At 42.8% G+C, this 25936-nt stretch overlaps 4 protein-coding genes across 5 annotated transcripts in view; 1 reads left to right on the top strand and 3 right to left on the bottom strand.

The window, feature by feature from the left end:
* The window catches only part of sez6l (seizure related 6 homolog (mouse)-like), a gene marked incomplete at its 5' end in the record, with an annotated part of 76871 nt that extends 70421 nt beyond the window's left edge, over positions 1-6450 (top strand). The window contains 5 exons of the mRNA XM_084047108.1: positions 1630-1824; positions 3381-3416; positions 4473-4587; positions 6114-6219; positions 6365-6450. Of these exons, the coding sequence (XP_083903234.1) occupies positions 1630-1824; positions 3381-3416; positions 4473-4587; positions 6114-6219; positions 6365-6394 (482 nt within the window). The 3' untranslated portion in view covers positions 6395-6450. The remainder of the gene's footprint in view (positions 1-1629; positions 1825-3380; positions 3417-4472; positions 4588-6113; positions 6220-6364) is intronic.
* A 7312-nt stretch (positions 6451-13762) lies between these two features.
* Positions 13763-15379, bottom strand: LOC311037818 (dual specificity tyrosine-phosphorylation-regulated kinase 2-like; the record flags this gene model as incomplete). The annotated part of the gene is made up of 1 exon (XM_084047107.1): positions 13763-15379. The coding sequence occupies one exon, from the start codon at positions 15377-15379 to the stop codon at positions 13763-13765; it is 1617 nt and encodes a 538-aa protein (XP_083903233.1).
* Positions 15380-17320: 1941 nt separating this feature from the next.
* On the bottom strand, positions 17321-21730 carry LOC311037677 (C-C chemokine receptor type 5-like). The gene is made up of 2 exons (XM_084046930.1): positions 21597-21730; positions 17321-18911 (listed from the first exon to the last, which is right to left on the bottom strand). The coding sequence occupies exons 1-2, from the start codon at positions 21632-21634 to the stop codon at positions 17837-17839; spliced, it is 1113 nt and encodes a 370-aa protein (XP_083903056.1). The 5' UTR covers positions 21635-21730; the 3' UTR covers positions 17321-17836.
* Positions 21731-22175: 445 nt separating this feature from the next.
* Positions 22176-25715, bottom strand: LOC311037509 (C-C chemokine receptor type 3-like). Of its 2 annotated transcripts, none has more exons than XM_084046687.1 (2): positions 25583-25715; positions 22176-23585 (listed from the first exon to the last, which is right to left on the bottom strand). In XM_084046687.1, exons 1-2 carry the CDS (start codon positions 25618-25620, stop codon positions 22505-22507), a joined length of 1119 nt encoding a protein of 372 aa, XP_083902813.1. In that variant the 5' UTR covers positions 25621-25715; the 3' UTR covers positions 22176-22504. The 2 variants fall into 2 exon arrangements, with proteins under 2 accessions (XP_083902813.1, XP_083902814.1); XM_084046688.1 differs by having other exon boundaries at positions 22176-23448; positions 25583-25636.
* Positions 25716-25936: the final 221 nt, after the last annotated feature.

Here is a 25936-nt window from a genome sequence, read left to right as displayed (position 1 = left end):
CACTCATTAGAAGGACAATGTCAGTCACCAGAACCAAGGACACGTGTTTTTCACTGAGTCTAACATGGTTAAAATCACTTCAGCCCTTATTCAATAGTGAACAGATCTACAAGCTTTGTTAACTTGTAGTAATCACATATGTGACACCAGTGTTGCCAGATTTTGCAAGAGAAACAAGCGGCCAGGTCTACGAAATCAAGCCCAAAAGAAGAGACTATAGACCACATGAGCACACACACGCACACAGCATGGATTGATATTAATATAGCATCAACATCGGTTTAACCGCTTTAACCCTATACATTTGCTATTTGAAAATAGACAATCTACGAGCTCGCAACCTGTCGTAATGCAAGATGTTGCTTTTAGATCAGCAACTACACTTTATAAACAAGCCCCCCCCAAAAAACTTCAACCCGCAACTACTGTACCAATATTTAATGTACACTGGATAGTGACTTTACAGAAAAAATACAAGGTTTCTTTCTGTCTGACAGCAAAGATATAAACACCGTCTTTCCTCCAGGATGTTGAGCTGAAAGCAGACAGTAGCCTGCGGTTTAGTGTCTAGTTTGTCAGGCGTTATGGATTCAGAAACATGTCATGAAATGTTCCGGTAACACCGAGGATGAAACGCTCTCTCCGCTGACATGATAAGAAGTGGAGCTTATATTTGATTTCTTATCTAAGCTGACTGGACAGGCTACCGCTCTCCCTGCATCAACCCACTGTCGCTTTGTGTCAAAACAAGTTTTTTAGTTTTTTTATTATGCTGCATTTTTTTATAGAATCATCTTAACCCATTCAATCCGGGAACACATCCGTGTCATTTTTAGATTTTTTGGGCTATTCAAAAATTGCAGATCTACAAGCTCATAGCGCGGCACCGAGTGCCGCGCTATGAGCTTGTAGATCTGCTATTTATTGAAAAATCTTGAAAATGTGTGCAAATCTTTGAATGTGTATATTTTTTAAAGCAAACATTTGTAACTGAAATCTTTGCTTCTGGGGGTCCCTGGAACAGAACATTTTGAGATGTGGGTCCACGGCCAAATATATATCTATAAATGTTTTCTAAATCCTACCGGTATGTTGCTATATAAGTGGTGCTTTTCTATGTCAAGGACCACCCAAAATGACATGTATTTGGCAAATAATGGTTAAAATCTAAATTGACAGATGCTTTCCTAGTCTTAATGGGTCAATGTCATATGTGTTTGATATGCAGATGATACATGCCATGGCCACCTGGAGAAAAGTCGGGGGTTATCCATGAGGCACACACAGACATCCTGCGCGCGCACGCACACACACACACGCACACACACACACACACACACACACACACACACACACACACAGAAATGTCAGGAAAGATCTGCCCCCCCCCCCCCCCCCCCCATAACGCCATTGGCACTTCAGTGGAACATCTGTGGCTAGTCCAAGCCTTGTCACAGAGAGGGGGGGGGGGCATTTGCCGGGTATGAAATGTGAATTGGCCTCATTTCAAATCTGGCAAATCAGACAATAGGGGGGAGGGGGGAAAGTGAAGAGAAGTGTCAAAGTGAAGAGAAGTGTGAAGAGGTCAGATCAGATGTCATATCTGGTACATTATGTCTTCTCTTCAAGCTGAAGACTCGGTCTCCTGCGAGAACCCCGGTCTCCCTGACAACGGCTACCAGATCCTGTCCAAGAGACTCTACCTGCCCAGCGAGTCGCTCAGCTTCGTCTGTTACCAAGGATACGAGCTCATTGGGGAGGTGGCCATCAAATGCATCCAGGGGAACCCGTCGTTCTGGAGCGGTCCGCTCCCACTCTGCAGGGGTGAGTCTGTCTGGGGAACCATCTGTGTTCGTTCGTTCGTTCATGCATGGGATGCAACTCTTTATTGTCGACACATTAATTAGCCTTATTGTACTGCAAGTGGTTCTCAAAGTGGGGTCCGGGGACCCCCCAGTGATCCTTGAGGGGGGTTCTAGGGGGTCCCCGACTTTGATTGCTAGTGAGGAACCAAGTGGACCCCTTGAGTCTAACTCTGAGAGCGTACAAATGGAGGATCTTACAGTGTAGAATGGGGTCCCAGAGATTTAAGGTGCAGTAAGTGATTTTTTTTTATTAAAATAAGTGATGAATAGCTCTATATTGTGATAGAAATTATTGCTATAGACTAGAGAGTTTGTTCAGTAACAGTGTTAAATAGCTCTATATTGTGAAAGTAATCATTGCTAGTATTTGTTCAGTAACATTGTTAAATAGCTCTATAGGAGCTCTATATGAGCTATTTAACACTGATAGTACTCATTGCTATAGAGTGTTTGTTCAAAAACAAGGGTCTTCCCATTTCTCACATGTCTTTAGTAAACAGAAAAGGCATGTTCAGGTCGGGATATCAATTTTGTCCAATCAGGAGAGAATTTGGAACTCCAAAATTGGAACTGGAACACAAATAAAATAAAATAAAATAGAAGCTGATAAAATATGTACTGTACTCTCTCCTGATTCGATGAAATTGGCAACCCACCTGAAAATGTATTTCTGTTTAGTGTTTACTATAGAGCTGGAGAGACGGGGAGACCCCTGTTACACTCTATTGTAATGATTACTATCAGAATATATGTATATAGTAGGGGTGTGCCGATATATCATCCCACGATATATCGCGATACGTTTTCGTGACGATATGTATCGTTTTGGAAAAACAAAACAAATCTTGTCTGTCTGAATAATGCAAAAACAGAATTATTTGTTTGCATTTACTTTTTTCCTCCCCCATATATTTTCATAATAAAAAAGTGCGAATCGTATCGATATCGTATCGAAGTTGTGAGCCAAATATCGTATCGTATCGTTTGGTGAAATTAGTGTATCGGCACACCCCTAGTATATAGTGCTTTAACCTTTTAACAAAAAAAACCCCCCAAAAAATCACTTACCCTACCTTAAAAAAATAAAGGTCTGTGGCCTAATGCATATCAAACTGGGGGTCCTTGAAGTCCAAAAGTTTGAGAATAACAGATTTTAGTCTTACTGTACATGCTGATGGACTATTCCAAGAATATGTTGCTCTGTGATTCTTGTCAAAGAAGAATGTCCATGACGCATGCAACCCAAAGCAGTAGACACAGATATACCATAGAATGTCCATGATGCATGCAGCCCAAAGCAGTAGACACAGATATACCACAGAATGTCCATGATGCATGCAGCCCAAAGCAGTAGACGCAGATATACCACAGAATGTCCATGAATTGATGCATGCAACCCAAAGCAGAAATACCACAGAATGTCCATGATGCATGCAACCCAAGGCAGCAGAAGTGTGATGTGAATGATGATATGATATGATGTGATGCACTGACTGACAGAATGCTATCTTGCAGCCAACCATGACTGCTTTGGCAACCATGCTTTGGAAGGTGAGTCTGTGCATGTTGGATGTGAGTAGTGTGCTTTTAGTGGTGGGTGGATGATGTGCATACAGTACGCCTCACAACTCTTTCTTCTAGTCTAGCCAAACGGCCAACAAACCCTCCCACAGATGAGGAATAAAAACTATTATACTGTACTTCACCTCTCTGTCTGCTGTGCTTACATTATTAGCATGTCTGCCTGTTGAACTGTTTCCTTGGTGTAAATTTGTCCAACCACTTTTTTTTCCTGTTTTGTTTTATCATTGTTTCTCAACGTCGGGTCCCAGGACCACCAGGAGTCCAAATTGACCCTTGTGTGTCCGTAACTCTGAGAGCGTACACATGATGGAACCAAACGGCCCCTTACAGGTCCGAACTTACAGGTCCCATGTATACACTCTCAGTGTTCGATAAACACTGAGGATTGTAAAGTGTAGATTGGGGTCCCAGAGATGAAAATATCTTATCAAATGGGGGTTTCTTGGTATCACTGGTTTAGATATAAGCATGTAAGCATGTCTTTGATTGAGTGACCATACTGTACATGTACCTTACTGTATGACCATACATGTACCTACTGTATGACCATAAATGTACCTACTCTATGACCATACATGTACCTACTGTATTATGTTGTTGACCAGGGTTGTGGGTTGTTTATTTTCAAGGTCTTTTTATGGTGTTTCATTTGTATGTCCTACTCCAGTGGTTCCCAAACTTTGTAGCTCGAGACACAAAAGCGAAACTTGATATCTCCCGGGACCCAAACTAGTGAAAATAGTCGATCTACAAGCTCACGTGTCGCAATGTGACGTGTTGTGAGCTTGTATAGATCGGCTTTTTTTTATTGGACTTTTATTCATTTATGAAATTATTTTGAATAATCTTTGAATTTGTTTGTATTTCACGATTATTTTTCTGTTGAACATTTTTTAACATAATTTTGAAACAATAATGAGAGGATATTTACTTGCGACCCATAAAAATGGATCTGTGACTCACAAATAAAGTATTTGAGAAGGACTGTCCTATACTCCAATGACGTATTATTGTGTGTTTTAGTTGCAGAGGCTACAGCAGGGTCCAGTCTGGACGGAGGCAACATAACGCTGGCCATATTCATCCTGGTCCTGCTGCTCTCTGTGCTGCTGGGAGGCGCTTATGTCTACGTCACACGGTACGGTCATAGGTTACGCTATAAAAGGATCAGTTCACAGAGGAGATTGACAGATTGTGTGCACGTCTTGTACCTGTATTTAGCCCAGGTGCTGGACATCAAGGCAAGAATCAAGGAGAAGAAAGTAAACCATCCGCACATTGGTTTCGATTCTACAAATGCTTTCTAAATCAGTTAAAAAAGACTTTTTTTTAAAAGTAGATGCGCTTCCTCTGGATGCCTTTTTTGTTTTAGGCAGTGGGTGCTCGGCTATAAATATAACTTGAATATAACTGGCTCAGATACACATTCTCATTGAGCGTTCCCAATAAATGAGAATGAGTATCTGAGCCAGTCTTGCATCCTTTATTTTGGAGTGCCACTTTTCCCATTACGGTGGTATTTGATTTCGCCTTCTAAATCAGTAGTTGTCACACTTTCAAAATATTTATAGATTTTTAAAAGCACGGCACGAAGTGACGCGCTGTGAGCTTGTGTATCTGCTATGTTTGAATAGCCAACGCTAAAATGGAAAAAGACAAATGCTTTCCTGGTTTCAATGGGTTAAAGCTCCCAAAACGTTGATATAATGGCGCAACGTTTCGACCATCATTATCCACCTATCTTAGGAGGTACAGCTGTCTTAACCCATTCAATCCGGGAACGCATCTGTGTCATTTCAGATTTCAGCTATAACCATTATTTTATACTTTGGCTATTCAAAAATAGCAGATATACAAGCTCGTTGCGCGGCTACAAGCTCATGCCCCGCTATGAGCTTGTAGATCTGCTGTTTTAGAAAAATCTTGAACATTAACAAATCTTTGAATATGTATATTTAAAAAAAATAGCAGATATACAAGCTCATAGCCCGGCACAGAGTTGAATAGCCAAAGAAATCTAAAGTGACAGAGAAGCGTTCCCGGATTGAATGGGTTAATTATATTCTGTGCACAGAAGAAACACTTAAGGCCCTGACAGATAGAGTCAGTGACGCACGCCATTTGGGGCCAACCTGTTCAACATAATTGCAACGTAATTATTAATAATTTGAACCTCACCGCAACGAGCGGAATGGAACGAGGGAGGTCACACACACACACGCACACACACACAGTTGTGTTCACTTTGGCGTGTAATCTCTTTCTCTTCTCTCCGTTACGCCTGCACTCCCACTCAAGCTGAGCTCTTCAACTTGACGTCATGAAGAATGCACTATAGGCTCTATATGCACAGCAGCCATATTGGAAAGAAATTGGACCTCTTCCAAGCACAGTGGTTCTCAAACTTCTTAATTTCAAGGACTCCCATGACTCTCAGAGTTACATGCCGGTAAGGGCCCATTTGGGACCCCCTCAAGGAACCATGAGGGTCCCTGGACCCAAGCCTTCATTGGTATCATTGGTAACACCTATGAAGTAAGGAAGAGGCCCAAGGTCTTTCCAATATGGCTGCTGTGCACAGAGCTAGCCTATTCATGCAGTCATCAAGACAACTGTGAAGAATCTGATGTGTATTTATTTGTTTCTCTGTTTCCAAACCTCTAGGTGCCGCTATCACTCCAACTTAAGACTGCCCCTTATTTATCCTCATCCTTATAGACAGATCACTGTGGAGACAGAGTTTGATAACCCACTTTATGAGACAGGAGGGGTAAGTGCCAATCTATTATAACTACAAGTATCTTTAATAAAATAATCGATTAATAATCAATCTCAATTTTGGTCTCGTCATTGTAAGAGAAAAGTAAAATAAAAAAAAGTGAATTCTTTCTTTCTCTTTCTCTCTCTCTCACTAGGACAATCGTGAATACGAGGTATCGATATAGGAGACGTCACCATGGAAACCCTGGATCAATATCGATTGGCCGTCCTTCCTCTCCACCCTCCCACTCCTCCCAGGAAGAGATGATGATGATGATAATAATAATGATATGATGATGATGATGATGTTGGTATGTCCTTTGACACGATGGCTTTCAGCAGAAGGAAACAGACTATGTGGAAAGGAGAGGGACAGTGGAGCGGTGATGAGGTTGTGGAGGTCAGCGTCCGGCGGGGAAGACGGACAATCGACAGAATAATGAGGATGAACCTAGTCTTGCGTAGCCAGACAACTATTCCACAATCTCCGAATGCTATATAGAGTTTGGAACTACACCTCCCGAAAGCCCAGAAAGGAAGCTGACATCTGAATTTCCATTTCTGATAAGCAGCAAGCTATATATATATATATATATGTATATGTGCTTCAATTATTTCTCATTTATATTAGGACAAATCTGAGCGACTGCAAAGACGAAATGGAGGCGGAACATCCGCTTTATCCCCCGGATCATTTTCAGAGCTTCCGTTCCGAGCTTCCAGACTGTATGACCGAAGCATTTGAACATTGTGGGAGGCAACAGTTAGTCTGGCTCGCGAGACTAGGGTAAACCGGGAGGAGGAGGAAACATGAGAAACTGTGTAGAAACCTTAGAGCCAAAGCTGTGTGGAGACAAACCTCAAATAAAGACAAAAGACTGGGACAAGATGGAGGCAGTAGGAGAAGAGAAGGGGAGGGAAGGGAGGTGCAATAGGCTCTGCGCACAGCAGCCATTTTGGAGAAAAATTGGGCCTCTTCTGACTTCCTTCACAGGTGTTACCAATGATACTAATGAAGGCTCTGTTCCATTCTGGTCAAACAGAGTCAGGGTGCTGATATTGTGCATGTTGGCTCACTAGAAATACTAGTGGGTCTCAAAGTGTGGTCCAGGGACCCTCATGGTTCCTTGAGAGGGTGTAACTCTGAGAGTGTACAAATGGAACCAAATGGACCCTCCCGGGTCCATTTGGTTCCATTTGTACACTCTCAGAGTTATGGGTGTCCTTGAAATTAAAAAGTTTGAGAACCACTGTGCTACACTAAATGGAACAGAGCCTTCATTAGTGTCATTGGTAACACCTGTGAAGGAAGCAAGGAAGGGGCCCAATTTCTGTCCAATATGGCTGCTGTGCATAGAGCCTATTGGCTCTGCGCAGAACTGTAGCGCCGGGTTTCCCCAAAGGTGGAATGTAGCACGTATATCCGATGTAAATGTCTCAATGGAAGAGTAGGGAGACCATGCCACCTCCAATCCCAGCACATGTTACTAGTTATCGTCGCTGTCGGGTGGAAACCTCCTAAGTCCACAACCGTTCCTTTTTTTATTATTAGTTTTAAAACTATTTAAAATTATGAAAATAGCCGATCTATGAGCTTCACAGCGCCTCGCATCGTGTGGCGTTAGTGAGTTTGTAGATCAGCTATTTTCACTACTTTTGTGCGACACTCTTGTATGATGAAGTAGGGCATTAATTTACGAAAACCAAAACGTTGAAATAAAAGTTGAAATATGGAGATACAAGGCCCACAGCAACGATATACTAGTTATATTGTGTTAACATACTCACCATACAGATTGGTTAAAAATTACATTTTAACAACACAATCAATTTATTGATTGTGGCTTGAATTTGTTCTCCCAAACAATTAGGACACAGGATGTAAAATGTTCCTCTCTCTCTTTCTCTCCCCCTCTTTCTCTCCCCCTCTCTCTCTCCCTCTCTCTTTCTCTTCCTGTCTGTGGTCATTTTCAAGGCTTTGTGCTTGGGTTCAGTGCTGGTTGTAGTCATAGTTTCATGCTATTCAAATCTGTGACTTTGGGGATCAGGGCACAGACAGTACCCGTTTTCATTATTTCTCCTGTAAGACCCCCAGTGGTTCTCAAACGTACTATAATTTCAAGGACCCCCATAACTGTGAGTTACAGACCTGTAATAGGGCCTTTCCACTATGGTTCTGAGCGCGGTGCAGTTTGGTACGGCGCGGCGGGCTGAAATGGCGTTTCCATTTCAGCCCGGTTTCGGTTGTGAACCAAACTTAAACGCGCTGAATCGTGCCGATCAGACTGGAATTTGCTTCCATGCTGGGAGGATGGGAGGGTTCAAAACTCATCATACATGAGTTTTGTGTGTTTACATCATACACAACTTATTTTCCAAAATATTTCTAATCTAATAAGGGTCCATTTGGAACCCCCTTAAGGAGTCCCTGAGGTTCCCTGGACGATACATTGAGAACCACTACAGCTGCAGACCGATGAATGTCACATACTGGACAGAATATCCCAGCCGAACTTCCAGCCCCCCCCCCCCCCCCCCCCCCCCTCTACACCGCATCTCTTTGCCCGAAACAGCCGAAAATATCCGATCTACAAGCTCACAAGTTGTGAGGGAGCTTGCAGATCAGCTATTCTCACTGAATGTCCCCCCCCCAGACAGAATAGGGATGGTAGAGTTCATATGGTTGTTAAGGGTTAAAAGATGAAAACAAGTATTGTTACAGATTTGAATATTGTAGCCGTAGTAACTGACCCCTCCCAGTGTAAACAAACTCAGCCAACCCACCAGATGATGTATTTATTTTGATGTATTATACGTGACGTTTTATGCAGATTGATAAATGATTGATAAATGATGTATATGTGATGTTTTATGCACATTAGTAAATGTACATTTTCAATATGAGAGATACAAAAAATACATATTAACAATTTCCCTATGTAAATCGCAAAACCTAAATAAAAAGTATACAAGATTATTTCTAAAAAAAGAACATAAAGTGTCTTGTTAACTTTTCCTGTGGTAGTTGTTTAATAGTTGTTTAATATAGTTAATATATAATTGTACGGAGGCACTAAAGGTGTAAAAAATTGGGAGAAGGATGCTGAAGATAGTGGACGTGTTGTGAGCTTGTAGACCGTCATTTCCACTATTTCTGAAAATGTATGACCCTTTCTCAACATGGAAAGGATTATGACAATTATGCAAAATAATTGCGATTATCTCAAATAATTGCGATTAGACGAGGAACTGCCAGGCAAGAGGAGAAGAGGAAGGCCAAAGAGGAGGTTTATGGATGCAGGTGAGAGAGGCGGACGTGTGGCGTGTTCACTTTTTGTTTTTGTAGACAGTAAACAGGTAAACAGTGAAAACACCAATATTTCCTGAAGCACCGGTGACTGACCGGATAGTGTGTCGACCACATCATGTCTGAGGTTTGATTCCAGTGAGTCAGGGGCCTGTGTTGCATCATGTCCCCCTCAGCTTACATTCATCTCTACACTCTCTCAAATATAATTATGCACCACATATTTTCACAGTGAACACCACAACCTCTGGGTTCTACTACAGAACTGTATGTTAAAAGCAGGATTAGTGAGTTAGCGAGCTAATTTTGGATTTAAATCCTGAATTTTCAGTATCACAGTGGTGATACTCTGTTTGACTTTGAACTGCATATCATACTGTTGGTTTCATGCAGATTTTAAGCCGAACTAACCACTAAGAGGGGATGAGGGAGGTTGTTTCAATGTGTTTTTTTGTGTGAACATAAGCGCCCTCTACTGGATAGAAAAGTTATATAATTCACCTTTAACATGTCCTTCATTGGGAACATTTGCTTTTGTATTTAAAACTTACGTGCAGACTGGGTACAATCGTCTCAATTTATACAAAGTAGACAATCAGTATGCATGTGCAGTGTGTGTGTGTGCTAGAATTGTTTTGCACTAGTTTACACACATCTTCTCTGCAAGTGTGTACTGATTCACACACGGTGGGGGAAGAAAATAACAGCCACCAAGAGGCAGCACAGCAGTTAAGAGTTACGGAGTTACAGAGTAAGAAAAGTTCTGTCGGATACAGCAATACAAAGGTAAGACATAACATTACAGACGCACCATCAATAATGAACAACAACAGTATACACCTATACAACTAGCCTGCACTATGCAGAAAACAAACAACACCACAAGGTTACAGTGTCATCACAGTATCCCTCTATCCAGCCCAAAACACAACTCAGTATGTAAGCAAAAGGTAATCACAAGATGTACCCCAATACTGCAGCCTGCACTGTAGAACAAAAACAACCCCCGCTCACAGTTGCCCTTACTTCAGAGGCTTAACAAATAGGGGGTGGCAAAAAGTAAATTACAACTTAAGTCTGATTTCCAACATTTGCGACACGTTGTGAACTGTTTGAAAATGTTCACGTATAATGTCATGCCCAAAATCAGAGTTTGAAAATGTTCACCTATAATTTCATGCCCAAAATGGGAATACCAGGTTCAAATTTGACGTTAAATGCGAACAACACGTCCAAATGACGCCCCTCAGAGGCAACAAAAAGTGACTGTCAACAGTGCTGTCAGTACAATAACCGCACCCTACAGCAGTGGTTCTCAACCTGTGGGTTGGGACTTCCAGAGGGGTTCCTATATGATTTTGTTTGGCGGGGGGGGTCCCCAAATGACAGTGAAGGACTTTTAAGACCTTTTAATACTTCAAAAAAGAAAGAAAAAACACCATTACTGCATCAAAAGTATTAAACAAACTATACAATAAAAACTGGTCAAACATTGGCCAAATTGTTAAATAATATAAGAGACAAAAATGTAAAATAGCTGATCTACAAGCTCACAACGCCTCGCGTTGCAAGGCGTTGTGAGCTTGTAGATCGGCTATTTTTACAATATTTACTGTATCTGTGGAACAGAGTCAAACAAAATGTAATGCCCCAACTCCTACAATTCAAAGCGCTTGTCTGGGTGGGGGGTCCCCAGTTCAAATAAGATTGGAAGGGTTGAGGACCACTGCGCTACAGAGTCTCTCTGAAGGAGGCAGATCTGAAAGGAGAGCCCTGCAGTGTCACACAGTGAATGAGAACACAAGTCTAGGGAGGGAGGGGGTTAAAACCATGTTTACATGATGGACCACATAGTCAGGGATATTAGGGCTGCAATTATCAATTATTACCTTAGTGATTATTAAATTGATTTTCTTTTTTTTAATCGGATAATGAAAAAGCACTTATTTATGTATTTATTCATATTATGTATATCTAAGAATCGACGGAAACAAATCAAATGGATTAGCCTGATTACCAACCCAGCTACTGTACCTTAAGCCCTACGAGGACTTTACAGCTTCACAGGTGTAAATCAGTGAGTGAAATTAGCCTTGTTTTCAGGATAGATATAAAGAAAGAAAGGGGGAGGGACAGAGAGGAGGGAGAGCAAAGAGGGGAAAAAAAGATAAACTAAAGAAAAATTAAAGACATCCAATATGAGGTCAAAGTGAGGGCCTCCATGAAAGTCTTGTCCTATCAGCAACGCCAAGTCAAATACAAGTTCATAATCCAGGAGGCCTTTACTTCTCGTCCAGGAAGGAGGACCTGAGGGCATGTTACACGTGTGGCTTTCTGGGGGGGAACGCGGTCGATGGGCTTCCACGTTGTTGCTTCGCTCCTCTCGCAAAAGGCCTTGGATACTCATAGGTTGTACCTCCTGATGAGGGTGTGCTGCTGCTGCCCAATCCGGCAGACGCCACATGATCGTTAATTCTAAGATGCCATTTTATATTATATGTATTTGCACGCACAGCAGATTCTTTTTTTCCCTACGCTTGTGGCAAATTGCCTTGTACAAATTTGCTGGCTCAAAGCCAAAAATGTCCCCAAATAGATTTGGCTCTTTAGGAACTTAAGTTTGTGAACATTGTTGAATTGGAAAGCTAGGATCAACTGTATAGGCACTACCACAGTGTGTTCGCTATAAGCACTTGCCATTAAACTTAACTACTGTTTACAGGTAAGTTAACTTATGCTTCATGCCGTCTTTGATGTCTGTGTATTGCGTGTATTCCCTTGTGATATCTACTTTATCTGTAGATCACAAGCACCCGAGACTAGAAATTATTATTATTAATAATTGGACACCCAAGAGAAATCTCCCATTATGTTTAATAATAAAGAACTGCCCCCTCCCCGAAGCTGGTGACGAACAACTGAAAAATAGTTTTCTCAAAATGCCACGGAAGACAGTCAACTAAACAATAGTAATTGTTTATGATAAGCTTACAAGTCATAACACACAGCATATGCATTAACAAAATCTACAAAAAAGGGGGTGCTCCATGGAGGGAAGGTCATCGCCAGGCCTACCCAGCCAAGACTGTGTCAATTGTGGAAGCTGCGGAAATAGCGTTTCTTCTACACTTTTCGCATTTGTGGAGCCCCCTATGGGACCGTTTAGAGGTGGGCTCTACAGAGGCCCCTGAACATGCGACTCCAATTTGGGGTTAATTGGATGTTCGTGCAAATGATATATGCAGTTCTTCTTTTGTAAGAAATAGGTCCTGCCCACTAATCTGTGAATGCAATTACAGGTAAACAGTATTAAACCCTGTTTGACCTTCATTGTCACATGACTCAACATAATTGTATCTATTGTGGTGAGAAAAATCACCTTTATGCAACAGTGACATTTGTAGCATTTGTAGCGCCCCTATGAGTGGAAGTTAAACCACTTTTGGGGGAGATGGGGGGAACTGGCATTGACTAAACTGTGGAGAAAATGGAGAAAAAACAAGACAGGATTCGGGCAAAGATTCAGCCCGATCCGACCCCCCATTGCCAACAAATGTGAACAAAAAACACGTGGAGGTCCTTCTTTGGCCCACTGGCAGCATGCAGACAGAGCCATGTTGTAAAAAAGATACAATCCCCTGCAGGGAAACTGTAAAAGATTGAGGAAAAAAAAGGTGACTTGACCCAGGGTCTTGGTCAATCATCGTCCCCTCTCTATTTCTTCCAGAAGTGCAATTTGCTCCACACACACTCCTATCCCTCTTTCTGTATCCCAAATGCAACATATTAAATAAAGCTCTGCTGCATTGCACCCATCTTTTCATTCAAGGCTCGGCTGCATTGCATCCATCTTTTCATTCAGGCTCTGCAGCATTGCATCCATCTTTTCATTTAGGCTCTGCTGCATTGCATCCATTGTTTTATTCAAGGCTCTGCTGCATTGCATCCATCTTTTCATTCAGCCTCTGCAGCATTGCATCCATTGTTTCATTCAAGGCTCTGCTGCATTGCATCCATCTTTTCATTCAGGCTCTGCTGCATTGCATCCATCTTTTCATTCAGGCTCCGCTGCATTGCATCCATCTTTTCAAGCTCTGCGGCATTGCATCCATCAAGAGGGGAGGCAATGCAGCACAGTGACAGAATCTTTCTGTTTGTTCGTTCTTGGGGGTGTTTGCACCCTCCCTCCTATCCTCCTATACTAAACACACCACTAATACAATAAGATGGTTTCATTTTCCTATGTTTAGCTTTGGAGTATACATCTTCTGATCTTCAGTGCCTGACCAATGGTCCCATTGTTCTGGGTGTTTACCGCGGTAGAGTCTCCCATCATGTTGCTCCTCAGTTTGTTTGTGGCTATAGCGGTGCCCAGGCCGGGCCCTGCTTTAGCCAGGATAGGGGGGAAGGAGGTGGCATGGGGCTCAGGAAGCCTCTTCACTGTCTGGGCCTTTGGGCTCTTGTCGGCCACGGCCAGGGGCTTGGGCTTGGGTCGGTACAGCCAGGCGTGCCTGAGGGCATGGCTGGGTGTGAGGCGTGTGGAGGGGTCCCAGTCCAGACACTTCTTTATGAAGTCCATAAAGGTGGGGTCCTCGCAGTCCTTGAGCACAGAGCTCCAGTCCTTGCTCCCCGGGGGGCCTCTCATCTTACCTCGGCGCGAACGGGACCCTGTGAGCACAATGGCCCCTGAGGGCAGCGTGTTGACACAACAGTACCGTGGGTAGCCCTTGGAGTTGATGAAGTTCTTCACCCGTTTGGCCTGCTCCAGGACCTTCTGAGGAGGCATGCCCAGCAGCTCCATGATACAGGACAGCTGGTCGGCTTCATCCTCACCAGGAAACAGCGGGCAGCCCGTCAGCAGCTCAACCAGTATGCAGCCGAAGCTCCACATGTCGATGGGCAGACCGTAGGGCAAGCCGAGGATGACCTCCGGGGCGCGGTAGAAGCGAGACTGGATGTAAGTATAGACCGGCTGGTGTTCAAAACAACTTGAGCCAAAGTCAATCACCTTGATGTCGCTTCGTCCCTGCTGCTTGAGCTGGATGTTCTCAGGCTTGAGGTCACAATGGATGATCCTGTGTCTGCTCAGCGCCTCCAGACACTGCAGGATGGAGACGGCGAACCTCTTGACCATCGACAGGCAGAAGCCCTGGAACTTGGTCTTCTTGATGACCTCATAGAGGGTGTTGCTCAGCAGTTCAAACGTCATGCAGATGTGGTTGCGGAAAGTGAAGTTGTCCAGCAGGTGCACCACGTTCATGGTGTCGTTTCGGTCCTGCTTGCGCAGGTACTCCAGGATGCGGATCTCTTCCTGCGCCTGCCGGTAGAAGCCCTTTTCATTGCGAGCCATCTTCAGGGCCACGTGTTGCTGCAGCTTGTGGTCGTACACCTCGGCCACCTGACTGAAGCTGCCCTTACCAATCACCTTGATGAACTCATAGCGGTAGGCCAGGTGGTCGTGTGGGACGTGGATGTAGTGAGCATCGTCGTCATCATAGCCACAGTTGTTGTCGCCGCCAGCGATGGTGGACCTTTTCTTGGCGTTGGGTCCCAGGAAGTAGACGGCCGGGTAGGAGTGGACCTCTGTCTGCTCCAGGGTTGTCAGCTGGGAGCGGTACCGCCTCAGAACCTGTTCAGGAGTCAGGACATGCGTCTTGACACCAGTGCCGGTGCTTCCATTCCCAGTTCCCTGAGAGCCAGATGGGTAACTGGAGACCTTACTAGGGCCCATGCTGTCCACACCGCATACCTTGGCCAGGCCAGACATGGGGTTGGGCTTATCCACAACCTGACCAGTGGTCCCATCTTTGTATAGATACCTCAGCTTCAGATGACTACCTTGCACAGTTAACCTGTCCTTCATTATAGCCTTGTTACCGGCCGCCGTGTGTTTTTGCATGGAAGGTCCTACAGGATTGAATGTACTATATACAGAAGCCATTTTCTTTGCCGTGCCTCAAATGGCCACATTGGTAGCTGTCAATTGGCAACTGGGCACTTAACCACGTCTTTTATACGAAAACCCTGATGACGCCACTCGTCCCAAATCCCTGTGATTGGCTGTTGTTCGGTTTCTATGCAACGTCATCACTTCACGGCATATCTAGAGCCAGGCTCACGGTGACTAGACACTCGGTCAACATTCGCTACCGAATTGTCCAGGTACGTCTATGAATTGCTGAAATGTGTCACTCTGTCTCTATGTCCCGGGCATAATTCGGGCACCATCTGACTGACTTCAAACTTGCCGTGTGTGCCTCTGACGACCTGGGGATGGTTTGTGTCGAGTGGGGATTTTGGTTGGAACAGCAGTTGCCCAGGCCTGAAAGAACCCCACAAATTACTGTATTTGTCTGGGTGTGTGGTTCTGTGGAGGATGCACTGAACCTGTGTGTGTGTGTGTGTGTGTGTGTGTGTGTGTGTGTGTGTGTGTGTGTGTGTGTGTGTGTGTGTGTGTGTGTGTGTGTGTGTGTGTGTGTGTCTTGACGGATTGGTTAAGCTTTGCGTCACGTTTGCACCCTTGCACCAATGTGCCAATCTGCACAATAGAACTCCATTCTGTGCAGAGAATGCAAGTCATACGTCACCCACACAACCTCAGCAGTATTTGACGATATGGTCATATGGTAGTGGGTACCACACCGGGTACACTGACAACAAGTACAAAGGGGTTTGCATTATGGGTAGGGTACGCCCCAACTTGCATTGTTCCTGACTTGCATTGTAACCAAGTGTGCCAGCTCCCGTTTATAAAAATAAAACATTGATTCTCCAGTTCAACTTCTCCTTAATTCTCTGATCCAGGACACTGTGCTGACCGTGCATAATGTTTTCTACCACAATGTGTTTGACCGTTAGAAGAAAAACATGTTTAGTATCACCGGAATGTCATGTGACATAAACTGGCTGTCATGTCCACACATAAGATGCTACACTATTATTAAAATCACATGTTGTGGACACTACTGTATATGAATACAAAGCTTAATGTAAGCTGCAACTTGCTGAGAATGGAATGTAAAGTTAACTAGGTTTGCACAAGTTTGCACATCGGTAGATCAGGTTGAAAGTGTGTTCAAGCAACGTCATTTGAATGTACATGTTCACGATCTTCCTGAGGCCGGGTAAAACAGACTAAGCACAGTTATTGATATAATTAGATTCTGGTCAATGAGTACATGCTTCAGGTGGTGGTAAACATTCTGCTTAGTGTATTTTACAAGAAAGAAAGAAAGAAAGAAAGGAAGGAAGAAAGAAAGAAAGAAAGAATAGATAGTCTTCTTTACTATCTTGTTCACTATCTTGTTCAATCTGTTACTGAGTGCTACTTAAGATACTTAAGATAAGACCACATTCGGTTGAAGATGACATTTACATTAGGCCTACTTCTTCTTTCTGTGGAAGTACCATTTGTCTGAAGTCACATCCTCTTTGAAGTGTTTTTTCTCAGTTTCACTCTAAAATTAGAGTGCGTAATAACCCTCTGCGTAATAACCCTCTCTCACTTCTGTTTTCATTCCTGGTCAGCAACCCCAGTAAGATTTGAATAGTAGTTGGGTGTGTGAAACGTCAACTTCATTGTCACCCAGGTCACAAGTCCTATCTCTCCTAGTTGTAATTTGGACTATTAACAAGTACAAAAACACGCACATCCAAAATGCTGCAGGTGTAGGGCAGACAAAATTGAATCCACATACTGGGTCATGCTTCAAACGATCAAGGGTTTATAACCACCATAACGTGACGTTGTTTCCCCTTTTTTGATGAGCATGCTCCATAAAACGGATGATTCAATTGTTTTATAATGATTTATAAATGAGGCCCCAGGTAAAGGTAGAAAGAAGTAGCCTATACCTGAACACAAAGCAACAGACTAAACTTCTGTGAAACTCACAGATGGAGGGGGGGGGGATAAATGCAGGATATAGCCATTATGTTGTGCCATTTACTAAATACTTCCATTTATCCACTAATAAATAGGTATTGACACGTGGAGGGGGTGATTCTTGATTTAATACATGCAAACAAAAATGTAGTATAATTATAAACTGAAACCAAAATGTAAAGAAAAAGCCATTCATTGCAGGTGGAGAATCTGTGTGTATGTTTTTTTATTTGATTAATTAGAGCGCCTGTCCCTGTGACATTTACATTGGCAGGGCCCAACACAAATCCCCTACAGTAAATTGTATGGGATACCTACAGCACTCCAACAAGGCTGACAATCTGTACATGCGTACTCGCGCGTGCGCGCACACACACACACACACACACACACACACACACACACTACAATTACACCACTCTTTACACTGTCACTTCATAAAGCAGTGGACTTTTCGTCCACACTGGCGGTTTGTGAGTAAGCAGATGCCGTCGTCGCCGTGACTCTGTCCTTAGCAACGCGGTTCCCCATAAGCTGACACAGCCGACACGAAGCCCTGTTCATCAACTTCACCAGGTGCCCCCTGAACTTCTGCCCGACAAACACATACAGGTAGGGGTTGACGCAGCTGTGAGAGTAGGCGATGACCTCGGTGACTTGTAAAGCCAATTTGATCGCCTTGCTGCTCTCACATTCTGTGTAGACATGAAGCAACTCCAAGACTTTGAACAAAGAAGCGATGTTATAAGGCATCCAACAGCAGAAGAACACGGCTCCAACTACCAGAACCAGTCGGATGCTTTGTCCCTGGGCTGAAGGGCTGCGCATGAGTTTGCGAATGATTTGGCCGTAGCAGAAAACCATGACGGTCATCGGAATCAGTAAGCCTAGAATGTTCATTTTGAAAAGGCAGAAGATACTCCAGAAGTGCCTGTTGTGTGGCGTCAAACCATTCTCGGTGTATGGGGGGGCGCAGAAGAGAATTTTGCCAGACCCCGAGGAGGCCTCTTGCACCTGAAGAAAACCTAGTTCTGGAAACGAGGTGAGAAGTCCAGCGACCCACGTGACAGCAGCAGCGATCAATCCAAAGAAGCGCGTCCGTGCTCTCAGCACGTGGACCGCACTCACTATCACCAGGTAGCGGTCAACGCTCATCAGGAGGATGAAAAAGATCCTGCAGTAAAAACCGACATGGTTGGCGCCCATGACCACCTTGCACATCGCGTCCCCAAAAGGCCACTGGTACCGGGCCTGGTGGGCCAGGAAGGGAAGGGAGCACACCAGGAGAAGGTCAGCGATGGCCAGGTTGAGGAGGCATACGTCACTCATGCTGCGGAGACGCACCCCAAACACGATGACCCAGAGCACCAGCACATTCCCTAGAAGACCCACGATGAAGATGATGTAGTAGAGCACTGGGAGGAAGTAGGACGCATGACGCTCGTATTGACACAGTCCGAAGTCTGCGTCCGGATCGTATTCGTAATCATAGGCTTCAGAAGTAGTTGAGCTGAGAGAGAAATTGCAGCATAAGAGTAGGTTAATTTTTTATAATGGAAGGCTTCAGTTTTTGAATGAAAACAACATAGCCTAAGAGCAGGGGCGTCACAGGGGGGGTGTAAGTGGGACTGAGTTACTAGGGCCCAAAAAAAGTTGGTCTTTTTTAAAGAAAAAAAATCTTAGGGGGGGCCCACAGTGAATCTTTTTCCCCAGGGCCCAGAATTTGGTGCTACGCCCCTGCCTAAGAGTGCCTACGAATGCCAAATCACGATCGAGAGAGAGAGAGAGAGAGAGAGAGAGAGAGAGAGAGAGAGAGAGAGAGAGAGAGTATAACTGTGTAGGAAATTCAAATATTGTCTCTGTTGGGTGGAAACCAATCTTTACTTTTGAATCCCGAAAAGTATCAAAAGTAGCAGATCTACAAGCTCTGGTTCGCGCCGTGTTTCGAGCTTGTTGTATATCTGCTACTTTTGATACTTTTGTGTGACGCTGTAGTAAGATCAAGTAGGACATTCATTAAAAAAAACAAATAAAAAAAGAATACAGAGATGGGCGGTTTCTGCCTTACAGCAACGATATGCAAATTATCCAATTATATACACAATACAAAAATGGCCCAAGCAGAAATGGATTCTACGTAAAAAAAAACAACAACCTTGGAATCAACTGAGAAAAGTTTGGTTGTCACTTCTATGAAATTGTTATTTGTCCACATTTAAATCCCATAATGATCAAGTCCTGTGTTCTTATCCATTATGTGTATGTGTGATGCATTCTTACTGAGAGCAGGGTTGGTAGTGGCTGTAGTTGCCATCCTTATGTTAAGATATTCTAAAACCAACGTTAACAGAAATTAGATAATCTCTTTGCTGTTTATCACATAGCTGTTGTACAGTGATGACAATATAGACTGGGCAAAACCTATAACAATTCGATAAAAGGGGGTACCAAACTTTTCTCAGTTGATTCTTATGTGTTTTTTCCGGTAGAATCCATTTCTGCTGAGTACATTTTTGTATTGTGCATAATTAATTAGATAATTAGCATATTTGCAGCAAATATACTGAGAAAAGTTTGGTACCCCCTTTTATCGAATTGTTATAGGTTTTGCCCAGTCTAATAATAATAATGTGACATACAGCAGAGAGCTGTTCCTTTCAGATGACCGTTTAACCACTTGAACCCCAACATTCCTATTCTGGGGGGGAACGTTTGCCAAAAATAGCCGATCTACAAGTTCACATTGACAACGCGTCGCGGCTCTCTGACGTGTTGTGAGCTTGTACATTGGCTATTTTGGGGGCAAAGAGTTTTGATATTGACGGAAAAAGTACAGTTGCAACTCAGGTCTGTTTTACTAATATTATAGGGGTTACGTAGTTAAAGTCATTAAAAGTTAAAGGTAGGGTAAGTGATATTTTTTGGTTAAAACAAAAAGTATTTTGTTAAAGCACTATATTGTGATAGTACCGTAACCATTGCTATAGAGTGTTTGTTCAGTAACAGGGGGCTCCCTGTCTCTCCAGCTCTTTAATAAACAGAAAATACATTTTTTGGTAGGTGACAATATTTCAGCCAATCAGAAGAGAGTACCCATTTATCAGCTTAATTTTTATAGTGTTCCAGTTCCCATTTTGTCAGCTCATTTCTTAGTGTCATCACTTCCAATTTCACTTGTTTAATCTATATCCTGACTGAGTTCTCTATCCTTATTGGATAAAATTGGAAATGAAACTTAAACTGAAACGAAAATGCATTTTCTGTTTTATAAAGAGCTGGAGAGACATGGAGACTCCTGTTACTGATCAGACACTCTATAGCACTGATTACTATCAGAATATAGAGCTATTTAACACTCATTTTAACCAAAGAAAATCACTTACCCTACCTTTAATAAAGGTGATAAGAGCTGAAAGAATGTTTTTTTGTTTTTTAGGAGAGATGCATGAGCTGGATGCAAGAAATTAAAAGATTAGGTCTGTAGCTTCTTATAGTGCATTTAAAATGTGAGAAGTTACCCTGTAAATAGGCCTACTAACACACAATGATTTGTTGAAATTCAAACCCATAACAAAATATCAAAATAGATTTTTAGAGGTGCAAATCGGTTATTTATTGATTTGACAAATGTTGCTGGGGGTCCTTGGCACGAAACCTTTTCAGGTCCGCAGCCAAACGCATGTGAATTTATGTTTGAGGACCACTGATCACAACACCCCGCTACCTTCAACGAGTCCTTCTTTTTGTCATCATTTGCAGACCTTGAAAAAGTAATTTATGCTTTTCATTTCATCACATAAATAAATGGTATAATAATGGTATATAATGAATGTTTCTCTACCCTACACATATTGATTCATTTTGTCCTCTCTATCCTTTGCAAACATGTACACATTATAAAACAGCGGCACCTAGAAATGTGACTACGGTATGCCTTGAAATGAATTGACACCTTAAGTCATTGGTTCTCAAAGTGGGGTCCTTGGGATGGTACCAGGGGGTCCCCAGCTAAATATGCCGTCACAATCATTTTAACCACTTTAACCATTATTGTATACTTTGGCTATTTTTGAAAAATCGTGAATCTTTTTTTATTTCTTTTCAAATTAGACTTTTAGACTTGGTTATTTAATGTAGACAGTCCTTCCTGTGAAGACCTTTCTTACGTCAAACTAACAATAATGAAAAGTCTCACCTGTTGGTGCCATAAAGATAGCTGGTGGTGTTGTCCATTTTGTATTTACACGAGAAGTGAAGTTATATAAGACGGAACACATGTAGACTGCTTTCAAAATCTACAACCTAGCATAAGAACTTTATTTGGGGAAGTGTATCACAAGTCCTATCTCTCCTGGTTGTAATTTGGATTATCAACAAGTAGAAAAACACGCACATCCAAAATGCTGCAGGTGTAGGGCAGACAAAATCGAATCCACATACTGGGTCATGCTTCAAACGATCAAGGGTTTATAACCACCATAACGTGACGTTGTTTCCCCTTTTTTGATGAGCATGCTCCATAAGACAGATGATTCAATTGTTTTATAATGATTTATAAATGAGGCCCCAGGTAAAGGTAGAAATAAGTAGCTTATACCTGAACACAAAGCAACAGACTAAACTTCTGTGAAACTCACAGATGGAGGGGGGCGGGGTAAATGCAGGATATAGCCATTATGTTGTGCCATTTACTAAATACTTCCATTTATCCACTAATAAATAGGTATCGACACGTGGAGGGGGTGATTCTTGATTTAATACATGCAAACAAAAATGTAGTATAATTATAAACTGAAACCAAAATGTAAAGAAAAAGCCATTCATTGCAGGTGGAGAATCTGTGTGTATGTTTTTTTATTTGATTAATTAGAGCGCCTGTCCCTGTGACATTTACAAATCCCCTACAGTAAATTGTATGGGATACCTACAGCACTCCAACAAGGCTGACAATCTGTACATGCGTACTCGCACGCACACACACACACACACACACACACACACACACACACACACACACACACACACACACACACACACACACACACACACACACACACACCCCAACATTACAACTACGATTACACCACTCTTTACACTGTCACGTCATAAAGCAGTGGACTTTTCGTCCACACTGGCGGTTTGTGTGTAAGCAGACGGCGTGACTCTGTCCTGAGAAACGCGGTTCCCCATAAGCTGACACAGCCGACACGAAGCCCTGTTCATCAACTTCACCAGGTGCCCCCTGAACTTCTGCCCGACAAACACATACAGGTAGGGGTTGACGCAGCTGTGAGAGTAGGCGATGACCTCTGTGACTTGTAAAGCCAATTTGATCGCCTTGCTGCTCTCACATTCTGTGTAGACATCAAGCAACTCCAAGGCTTTGAACAAAGAAGCGATGTTATAAGGCATCCAAGAGCAGAAGAACACGGCTACAACTACCAGAACCAGTCGGATGCTTTGTCTCTTGGCTGAAGGGCTGTGCATGAGCTTGCGAAGGATTTGGCCGTAGCAGAAAACCATGACGGTCATCGGAATCAGTAAGCCTAGAATGTTCATTTTGAAAAGGCCGAAGATACTCCAGAAGTGCCTGTTGTATGTCGTCGTACCATTCTCGGCGGGGACGGTGTATCGTGGAGCGCAGTAGAGAATTTCGCCAGACCCCCAGGGGACCTCTTGTACCTGATAAAAACCTAGTTCTGGAAACGAGGCGAGAAGTCCAGCGACCCACGTGACAGCAGCAGCGATCAATCCAAAGAAGCGCGTCCGTGCTCTCAGCACGTGGACCGCACTCACTATCGCCAGGTAGCGGTCGACGCTCATCAGGAGAATGAAAAAGATCCCGCAGTAAAAACCGACATGGTAGGCGCCCATGACCACCTTGCACATCGTGTCCCCAAAAGGCCACTGGTACCGGGCCTGGTGGGCCAGGAAGGGAAGGGAGCACACCAGGAGAAGGTCAGCGATGGCCAGGTTGAGGAGGCATACGTCACTCATGCTGCGGAGACGCACCCCAAACACGATGACCCAGATCACCAGCGCATTCCCTAGAAGACCCACGATGAAGAAGATGTAGTAGAGCACTGGGAGGAAGTAGGACGCATGACGCTCGTATCGACACAGTCCGAAGCCTGCATCGTTATGGTAGTCCGGATCATAATCATAGGCTTCAGAAGTAGTTGAGCTGAGAGAGAAATTGCAGCGTAAGAGTAGGTTAATTTTTATAATGGAAGGCTTCAGTTTTTGAATGAAAACAACATAGCCTAAGAGAGATTTCAAATATTGTCTCTGTTGGGTGGAAACCAAACTTTACGTTTACTTTTGAATCCCGAAAAATATCAAAAGTAGCAGATCTACAAGTCTACTTCACGCCGTGTTTCGAGCTTGTTGTATATCTGCTACTTTTGATACTTTTGTGTGACGCTGTAGTAAGATCAAGTAGGACATTCATTTAAAAAAAAACAAATAAAAAAGAATACAGAGATGGGCGGTTTCTGCCTTACAGCAACGATATGCAAATTATCCAATTATATGCACAATACAAAAATGGCCCAAGCAGAAATGGATTCTACATAAAAAAACAACAACCTTGGAATCAACTGAGAAAAGTTTGGTTGTCACTTCTATGAAATTGTTATTTATCCCCATTTAAATCCCAGAATGATCAAGTCCTGTGTTCTTATCCATTATGTGTATGTGTGATGCATTCTTACTGAGAGCAGGGTTGGTAGTGGCTGTAGTTGCCATCCTTATGTTAAGATATTCTAAAACCAACGTTAACAGAAATTAGATAATCTCTTTGCTGTTTATCACATAGCTGTTGCACACTGATGATAATAATAATAATGTGACATACAGCAGAGAGCTGTTCCTTTCAGATGACCGTTTAACCACTTGAACCCCAACATTCCTATTCTGGGGGGGAACGTTTGCCAAAAATAGCCGATCTACAAGTTCACATTGACAACGCGTCGCAGCTCTGACACGTTGTGAGCTTGTACATCGGCTATTTTTGGGGCAAAGAGTTTTGATATTGACGGCAAAAGTACAGTTGCAACTCAGGTCTGTTTTACTAATATTATAGGGGTTACGTAGTTTAAGTCATTAAAAGTTAATAAAGGTGATAAGAGCTGAAAGAATGTTTTTTTGTTTTTTAGGAGAGAAGAAATTAAAAGATTAGGTCTGTAGCTTCTTATAGTGCATTTAAAATGTGAGAAGTTACCCTGTAAATATAGGCCTACTAACACACAATGATTTGTTGAAATTCAAACAAAATATCAAAATAGATTTATAGAGGTGCAAATCGGTTATTTATTGATTTGACAAATGTTGTTGGGGGTCCTTCAGGGCCGCATTAAGACCCCTCAGGGCCGTGGAACACCACAAAATCAAAGGCCCCCCCAGTCGCGTAATTTCACGCACATGCATGCGCACAACCTGCGCGCGTGCGAAATTTTTCGGGTCTAATTCGGGTCTAATTCGGTTCTATTTACCAATATAAATCATCATTTTTTCTTTAAATACACAAAAATTAAATACACAATTCTCACAGGGCCCTGCAGGCTGCGGGCCGTGGAACGCCAGTTCCACTAAGTTCCGCAGTTAATGCGGCCCTGGGGTCCTTGGCACAAAACCTTTTCAGGTCCGCAGCCAAACGCATGTGAATTTATGTTTGAGGACCACTGATCACAACGAACCGCTACCAGAAACGAGTCCTTCTTTTTGTCATCATTTGCAGACCTTGAAAAAGTAATTTATGCTTTTCATTTCATCACATAAATAAATGGTATGATAATGGTATATAATAAATGTTTCTCTTCCCTACACATATTGATTCATTTTGTCCTCTCTATCCTTTGCAAACGTACACATTATAAAACAGCGGCACCTAGAAATGTGACTAAGGTATGCCTTGAAATGAATTGACACCTTAAGTCATTGGTTCTCAAAGTGGGGTCCTTGGGATGGTATCAGGGGGTCCCCAGCTAAATAAGTTAATATGGCGTCACAATCATTTTAACCACTTTAACCATTATTGTATACTTTGGCTATTTTTTAAAAATCGTGAATCTTTTTTGTATTTATTTTCAAATTAGACTTTTAGACTTGGTTATTTAATGTAGACAGTCCTTCCTGTGAAGACCTTTCTTACGTCAAACTAACAATAATGACAAGTCTCACCTGTTGGTGCCATAAAGATAGCTGGTGGTGTTGTCCATTTTGTATTTACACGAGAAGTGAAGTTATATAAGACGGAACACATGTAGACTGCTTTCAAAATCTACAACCGGCTAGCATAAGAACTTTATTTGGGGAAGAACATTTTATTTGGGGAAGTGTATCACTGAACTTTCTTTTAATGCGTGCGTGCGTATTGGTGGACAGTATCTGCACTTTACTTGAGTATTATATATTTCTGGATAGGTTATTACACTACACTTCAAAGACCACCGTTGTACTTTTGACTGCACTATCTTTAGAGGTACATTTTTTGGAAGGGGAAAAGTGCATTATGAATTAACTATACTTAACTAC

This window comes from Gymnoscopelus microlampas (assembly GCF_963454915.1).
Source record: "Gymnoscopelus microlampas genome assembly, chromosome: 21".
NCBI lineage: Eukaryota > Metazoa > Chordata > Actinopteri > Myctophiformes > Myctophidae > Gymnoscopelus > Gymnoscopelus microlampas.
Note: the sequence above shows the minus strand (reverse complement) of the source record. Positions and strands in the feature narration are given on the sequence as shown.